Here is an 8,002-nt window from a genome sequence, read left to right on the forward strand (position 1 = left end):
TGCAAAATAAAAAAGTATGTGTGGGCCAACATTTCTGATCCCCTTCTTAGCCTGCTCCAAAGCAATTGGTTTTCTCATAATTAAAGACAAAGGAAAAGGCATGGATCCAGTACCCGCTGAACCAGAGCTTTCCCTCTGGGAGAGGACATGGGTGTTAGGTGATGCAAATTGCAGATAATCTAGAGGACCACACATTCTAGGCCTGTTGGACTCCACGTTAAATGATTGCACAGTCTATATTAATTATTTTAAGGGAAAAGTATGTTTTAATAAAACACCTGCATTTGTGAAAATGATCTGTCAAACAGTAAAATTTGAACCAAACCTGCATGAATGTGTCCTAATTATAACAGTACTGCTTAATGTCCCAGAGGGATTACATGGCACAGCACAAGCAGTAAATAAGTAAAACATGCCTCTTAGGAAATAGGCTGAGTTTAGTGCCGTTTCAGATGGTGTGATGGCCTAAAAGATAATGATCCTTGGAGCGCATGGTACAGTCTCTGGAGACCTTTAAGCCAGAATGAATTAGAAATTAGTGTCAGGTAGACAAGATACTGCTTTGGTTAATTGAATCAGCTGGCCAGTCCACTTGAATTTATGAGGTGATACACATCATCCCATGTGCCTTTCTGGAAATGCTGGTATGGAATTTATCACCACTGTGAAAACATAAGGGATTATCTGAAACAAAATGTCCTGCAAGGCACCACATAAATCATGCACTGGTCAGCAGCCTTTTTTTTTCCATTGTCAGTTCTGTTTGAGAGAATTTATTGTGGTAACATATGATGTGTGTTTTAAATACTAACCTGAAGCTGTCCTTCCCCTCCCTTTGTTTTCTGCTTTCCCTCCCCTGAAAGCTTCCATAGTGACTGTCATACACCTTGTCAACAATGTAGTTGACACTATAGAAAATGAAGGTATTTAAACTTTTTTCTTTCTTGTTATGCAACAATGCTTCCTATTTTCATTGTGAAACATTCCAGTAGAACCTCACTAATCTACACTGACCAGCAAACCTGTGGCAAGGATTGGGTTTTGCAGATCAGCATGTTCACCACCAAACACCAAAACACCAGAGGGATGTACCACAAACTGTCTGTGGGTAATTTGAGGTGGTAGAAAAGGTGTCAAGGCCTTCATCCTCTTACGTTCAAGTCAACGTTCCCTCTTGCTTATTCCCATTGCTTTCAGAGAAAAGAATTATGTTGATGATGGAGTCAAATCATTGAGATTATCCTGGCTGCAGAGAGTGGGAAACAGGATACAGGAAGGTTGTAAAGTATCCCAGGCTGTAGTAGAGCTGGGTTAGGCATTCCAAAAGGCCCACATGGAAAAGTGGTGGCAACGAGTGGCTAGTTTCTCACACATAGCACTGTCAAAGAGAAGAGGTGTAGACACAGCTCCATGAATGCCATGTAGCAAGGGAGCCTGCTGCCTCTACCTTACCCTGGGGTTGACATGCCCATTGAATAGAGCATGGCCATCCAGGGACCCAGCACTCAGCTCTGCCACTGACCTATTTTCCTCTTCCATAAAGCACTAGGAAATGCAATGTATTATAGGTAAACATTACTTTTATTTATTTATAAATGGGAAAATGCCAACTCAACGTCAACTCCAGTTATCCACAAGTCCAAAATTGTATTTGTCTTCAGATTTTAAGACAGATTTTGCAAGACTTCATGTAATCGAGTCTGCATAATGCTTAAATATGATCAAGTAGATTATTTTGTGAAATGACTGATTTTTTCTTGAACCAATATCACGGTAATTTTGAAAAGCACTTTTACTCCTGCCAAGTGATGGCTCCTGACTATTTGTCTATAGTGTATTTACTGACTTCCTGAAGAGTAAGAGTGCCATTCTTTTCATTATCTACTACAATGCAATACTAGCCAAGGTTAATTCAAAAATAAAGTCCCACTCACAGCTAAGGAAATAGCCTTGAAAAGGAACTACAGACACAGTAAATGGCCTTGTCTTCCTAAAGGAAAGCTTAAACAAACACACTGGCTCCCCACCATGCTTTACAGGGCAGAAAAAGCCAGTCTGGCAGCAGTTTCAAAAGGCTGTCACTGAAAATGCTTTGCCCAGTTCCCTATATGTGACTTAGGAATCTGCACTGGAGCTGTTGAAAGCAGGAGATCCCAGTGCATGATGGGCAGAATGAGGCTTGGTCCCAAGGGAGCTGCCAGGGGTTGTGTGAGTTAGTAAGTTAGCGAGGTTCTCCTGGATCCAGATCCACACAGCTCGGAGGGACCTGACTCATCTCAGGTGCAGTGTCATTACGGGCCAAAAGACAGCAAAATCTGCTTTACAGAGAAAGAACTGAAGGAGAAGAGTGGTTAGGGCCGGTTCAGACACTGCTGCTAAACCAGCAGTAGCCCCAACCCTCCTCACGCCAGCCTAACTCAGAAAGGGTAGAAAGCTACTGTCTGTCTAACAAGCTAATGAAGAAATCATCATCACCACATGTGCCATCTGGTGATAAGCAAGGGCAAGAATGGTTTTAGTAGATGGAGGCCTGGAGAACAGTCTTCTCTGCCCTCATCTGTGGCTGAGCCCCAGACGTTACGTGCTGTAATGCCATAAAGGCCCATTTATCTGGCCTATTTATTTATCTTCAGAGACCTTGCCCAGTGATTTCTTGCATGAAGCCCAGTAACATGTGGCTGAACAAGAGCATCTCATCTAGAAAATGCTGCAGCTTATCCCCTGCTCTTGTATCACATAAAACCTCTTTCCTTGCTCTCTCCCCCACCCCTGCACCCTCTCCATACTGGAATGCCTCCCTCCCCACCAGCTAGCATGGCAGTGCAGGTGGGAGGTGGGTATGGGGTTGTGGGGCATTGCAGCTGACAGCCCCATTAAATGGCTTTGTATTCTATTCTATTCAGGTTCTTATACCGTGCCCATCACCATGGTATCTGAGCCCAGGTGGGCCCAGATTTGTTTGAACCGGCCCTGAGAATGGTAGATTCTTATTTTTCTGTTTCAAAGTGAACAAGTGAGAGAGAAATGTACTTTGCAATTATAAACCGTAGAGACGGTGGATAGCCCTTTATGTATTAAGAATTCCAGCTCTAATATAATTCCGTATCTGTTCAGTGAGGGTAAATAATTAAGATATGGTAGAAAAGGAATATAATAGACATGACATAATAATTTCTTTATATATGACTGCATTTGGCTGGGCAAGTTTATCTTGTATGCTAAAATAAAGGACAGTTAAAGATCCTATTAAAATGACACTAAGGCAGCTGTCCTTTAGAAATATGCATGCGGAGTTTTGTATTTTCACATGTTATACATTGCTGGCAACAAGCTCCAAGTTACCAGTTTTTACTTTTCACTTTGTATCTAACAGTGTCTGTTATGGATCAAGGACAGAACTACAACAGAGGTGATTTTTCTGAGATGCTTTCTGCCTGTTGGACTGGGCTGGCTGGGCAAGGCACTGACTTGATCTGTTTTTTTCTTTAACTGTGTTATGTGTCCTCTTTTGTTTGAATTCTGCTGGGTTCAAATGCTGCATGAAAATGGCCAGCCACTTTTTTTTTTTTTATTTCAGGATCTCATTTTCAGTCGATCACATTATTTGCTTGCACACTTTCTTTCTTGAAATGATGTCATTGGAGGTGGAAAGGGAGAAGACTAGGTGTGATACCATAAGCATGTTGACTGCACTTAGGGTTTTTTCAATTAACTGTGAAAAGCATGAAGTCTGAGATTTGTCATTTTGATTTCTTGGACTCAAAGTTTCTAATACAACCCAGTAGCATCCTAAAGAGCACAATGCCTGAAAGTGGCCGTGCTTTGTTTCTTTGCTTCTTTGCATTAGTATCATAATACAACTTCTCCTGCCCTACCCTTCCAGTTAGAGCATGGCTGACCTGTGGCGATGGCCTGTGGCGCATGCTGTGATTTGAACGTGCTGTGAGGACTGAGGCGAGTGCATGCAGGACACTTCATTCTCATTAATGGTGCCATCCTAATGGAGGGCTGTGGTTCTCTTTCCTGCTGCAGCGTATCATTGGGATACCTCTGACTGGATGCCAAGTGCTCGCTTGTCTGACATTGAGGAAGTACCCAATTTTGAGACGGCAGATGGAGGCTCGGCTCATCACGGCAGTACCAGAGAACTGGAAACAGATTACTACCTTGGTGGCTATGACATTGACAGTGACTATCCTCCACCCCACGAAGAGGAGTTTTTAAGCCAGGACCAGTTACCACCTCCTCTTCCAGGGGATTATCCAGACCAATATGAAACCCTCCAGCCCTCACAGCCGGTCTCAATGGCAAGTACACTGAGCCCTGACTGCAGGCGACGGCCGCACTTCCACCCTAGCCAATACCTCCCTCCTCATCAGTTCCCCAATGAGACGGACACCACGGGGTCTCAAACTGGGAACGAATTTAGTACTTTTGCTGTTGGCCCAAGCCAGAACACAGAAAACGTTAGTGCAGGTAAGATGCCCTTATCCTTGCACAACTCTCTAGATGCGTCCTCCTCTGATGTCTCAGCCAGCTGCGGCTTTGATGACTCTGAAGTAGCCATGAGTGACTATGAAAGCGTGGAGGAACTCAACCTAGAAAATGTTCACATTCCATTTGTGGAGACCCAGCATCAGACACAAGTGTAAAGGAAGCTCCCTTCTTCTTCCTCCTCTTCTTTGTTTGTTTGGGGTTTTTGTTGGGGTTTTTCTTTTTTGCCATTTGGTCCAATTAATAGTATAAATATGGAGAAGAAATTTTGCTGAAGGTGTATCTATATATATTGGGCAAGGCAGAAATACAGTATAACCCATTATTAACTTGTTCAGAAATGATACTGTATGTGCAGACACAGAAGAGACCAATTGTGCTAAATACTATACATCACAAAATTGTTACAGACAATCTGGAGAATATGTACCTTCTATTTATTACCAAGAGTAAAACTCCACTTTTGAGGCAGGGGGAAACAATAATTGCTAAATAATTTTTCTCTCCCCCTAAAGTTTGATTATTTGTATTTTTACTTTGTATTGTATTATTAAAAGTGTTACAGTGTTATGATCTCCCCACAGTATTAAGGAACTGGTATGGACCATTCCAAGATACCCTGGTTCATGGCATTTTATGTCAATGAAAGAGTAAAAGCGATTGATGGCTGAGGCTGCTGTGTACAACATGTCAGATGGCTGAAAAAGCATCACTTACCAATTAACCTATCAATGAAAAGCGACCACTCATGTGTCCATAAATATCTATCTATAGTTTTCTTTGTTACATAATAGCATTTCATTCTACTTTGTATGCATATAGAGCAACATATATACAACATATATTTACTCCAAATTGGCCTGTTTTGTTTGCGGTTTTTTAAAACCTGATGTCAGGTGCATGTGCATAACTTCACCCATGATGACTTCTAGAAATGTCAGTTTGGCTCAGTGGTGGCCCATTTTTGCCCCAGCTGTGCTTGCACAGCCTCCCTTGACTTTGGTATGCAAAGTGAACGTGTATCTGGAAACACCAGGAAACCCAACTGCCTACAGAGTGCTGCTGACTTCCTTGAAATTCCTTGCTTGGGCAATCACCTATTTAACAGCATTCATCATGCTACAATTGTTGCAGTGAAATTAGTTGCAATTAAGTTGCATATAATGCTGCTGTAACCTCAAATTGTCAGCATAATGTCATTTGGCAAATGTTCATCCTTAGTCTACCGGATGAGTTCTCACTTGCTGTAAACTGACTGACTGTTGGTGGAACTGCACAGATGGGCTGCAGCCAAAGATCTGGCCCTAGGTTTTCTACTGGATGTGTGATTTCATAGGATTTGAAGACTTCCAAAAGTTGTTTGCAGACTTCAGAATATTGTGGTGGGATGATGAAAACCATGGCATCTCTGTGCTTTTATGCAATCTGATTGGAGTAAATGGCCTTTCACACTAATTTGGCCTGATCAGCCAAGTGCAATATAGAAATATGGGGGTTTCGCTCAATGTATTAAAGCAGAATATACATACCTGTTGCTTGGTGCTATGAAAACGTTTTTACCACTGCATTTTACAGCATCTATGTATCTTATACAGTGAAATGTGGGTCTGCAGTCTGCATTGCTGTTGGGGTTTCATCCACTTCCTCCATGGTATAATTCAGTTGTTCTGAAAAGCTATTGAATGCATAAATTGTTGTTATAGATTAATAGATTCATTCCTCTGCTGCTTTCCAGGTCCTGTCTCTTGGTCAGACATCTTAACTGGATGGTTTCAGCAGTTCTATACCAGGGCATGTGTTTGACTGACTTGAGTTTCACCCAAAATTAATATGTGGGCCACTCTTTGACATACACTAAGTGTTTATTCACAAATTGCCCCCAACACAAATTATTAATAGAATGTAATTTAAATAACTGCAGCTTGTAACACTTTTAATAAAACAGGATTTCGGAAGTTCTCGGAGTAGGTACAGTATGTTGCTGATTCCCTCCAATAGCTCATGTAGCTGTGAAAGATCACTGCAGATATTTTCTTTGGGATCATACAGCAATTCTTCACTAAAAAACAGCTCATTGTACAGGTACATGGATAAATTGAGTGAACTTTTAGAAAGAATGTACTGCACATACAAGTATTATCAAGTACTTGTCTGCAAATAGTTTCTGTCCATTGAATTTATGAATGTCACTCGGTCTTCTCAAAGTAAACATGCTTCTGTAACAGTGATATATTCTGAATGTGCTCATGGTACGTTTTGACTCCTTTTCCCTGATACTATCCCTGTGTTTGCAAGAAGGAAAAAATACGAAAATTTCCATTGTGATTGCAAGGAACTGAGGGATTTGCCAATAAGCCATGACATGGTTTGGCAAGCTTAGAGGCACAGATACAGGATGCCTTGCCTTGTTCATGAAGTCTGTGTTGCAGGGAAGCAGATGCAATTAGATTGATATCTCTTCAAGAGTAGGAACACCTGAGTTTGAAAAGCAAAGCTGCAAATTTAGCTGCACTTTTAAAGCCGGTATGACTTTCTGAGAATGTAATGCTCTCTTAGCATCAGGCTGCAGTTTACATGAGGTTCACTCCTACTCACTTTTGGTGTGAGATGTTTTTATTCATTGTGCAGTGAGTTCTGTTCTAGCCCCCAGCTAGTTCGGATGTGTACCTGTCATTTGTTTTCTGTAGTGAAAATTCTTGAGTAAGCCTGAGACACCTATATCAAACTTTACTGGGACATATCAAAAGTGTCATGAGGAAGAACACCATGGGAACCAAGCAATTGCCATAGAAAAGAAAAATCAATGTTTCTTACCAAGCTTGTTGCCTCAATAATATCTTGTTGGTAGTGAGTTTTACTAGTAAAATATGCATAAATACGATGTATAGTACTTTTTCTGTTTTGGTGGTGTTGCCATTTCATTTCAGTGAACACCTACTTATTAAAGTGCTGTTGGGAGGGTGCCAAGGATCATTCAGCCTTCTCTGACCCCCTCATGATTTCTATACCTCACTATCTCCTCCCCTGTAAATCAAACGAGCCTAATGCCTATTCAAGCAGACGCCCCTCTGTGAGTATTGGCACTTCTGTGACCTTTCTGGTTTTATTCTGCTATTTTTGATAATGGTAAGACCCAACTGCAGATCTCAAGGTGAAATACATCTTAAGGAGTAAAGCTGTCATATTAAAATCTTTCTTGTTAATCCAGACCATTTTATTTTCTTTTTAATTACTGCTCAACATGGACAGGTCATAATCATCTAACCTAGAAGATAACAATACATTCATAACCTAATGTAAGAATTATTGTTGATTTTAATCCATCACATATATATATTTCTTTTTCTGCCTAAGATGATTTTTATATCGCTGCTGCTATCATTGCCTGGTCCCTGATTCTGCTAGAGCTTCCCCTCATATCTGTTTATCCTGTGTCTGTATTTCAGTTCACATTCCTGTAGATGGCTCCACTACACAGTATTTCCATTCAGAATCGTCCGTAGGAGAG

At 41.2% G+C, this 8,002-nt stretch overlaps 1 protein-coding gene across 9 annotated transcripts in view; it reads left to right on the forward strand.

Moving 5' to 3' along the window:
* The window catches only part of FAT3 (FAT atypical cadherin 3), a 410,737-nt gene extending 403,040 nt beyond the window's left edge, over positions 1–7,697 (forward strand). For 5 of the 9 annotated variants that reach the window (XM_061343747.1, XM_061343751.1, XM_061343752.1 and 2 more), the window contains 3 exons: positions 864–923; positions 3,374–3,409; positions 4,033–7,697. In XM_061343747.1, coding sequence (XP_061199731.1) covers positions 864–923; positions 3,374–3,409; positions 4,033–4,652 — 716 coding nt within the window. In that variant the 3' untranslated portion in view covers positions 4,653–7,697. Of the gene's footprint in view, positions 1–863; positions 924–2,903; positions 2,980–3,373; positions 3,410–4,032 lie in introns of all 9 variants that reach the window. The other 4 variants (XM_061343753.1, XM_061343754.1, XM_061343755.1 and 1 more) reach the window with 2 other exon arrangements.
* The last annotated feature ends 305 nt before the right edge of the window (positions 7,698–8,002 follow it).

This window comes from Neopsephotus bourkii, unplaced genomic scaffold, assembly GCF_033783945.1.
Source record: "Neopsephotus bourkii isolate Nb327-2 ecotype Australia unplaced genomic scaffold, CSIRO-AGI_Nbou_v1 NB_1825, whole genome shotgun sequence".
NCBI lineage: Eukaryota > Metazoa > Chordata > Aves > Psittaciformes > Psittacidae > Neopsephotus > Neopsephotus bourkii.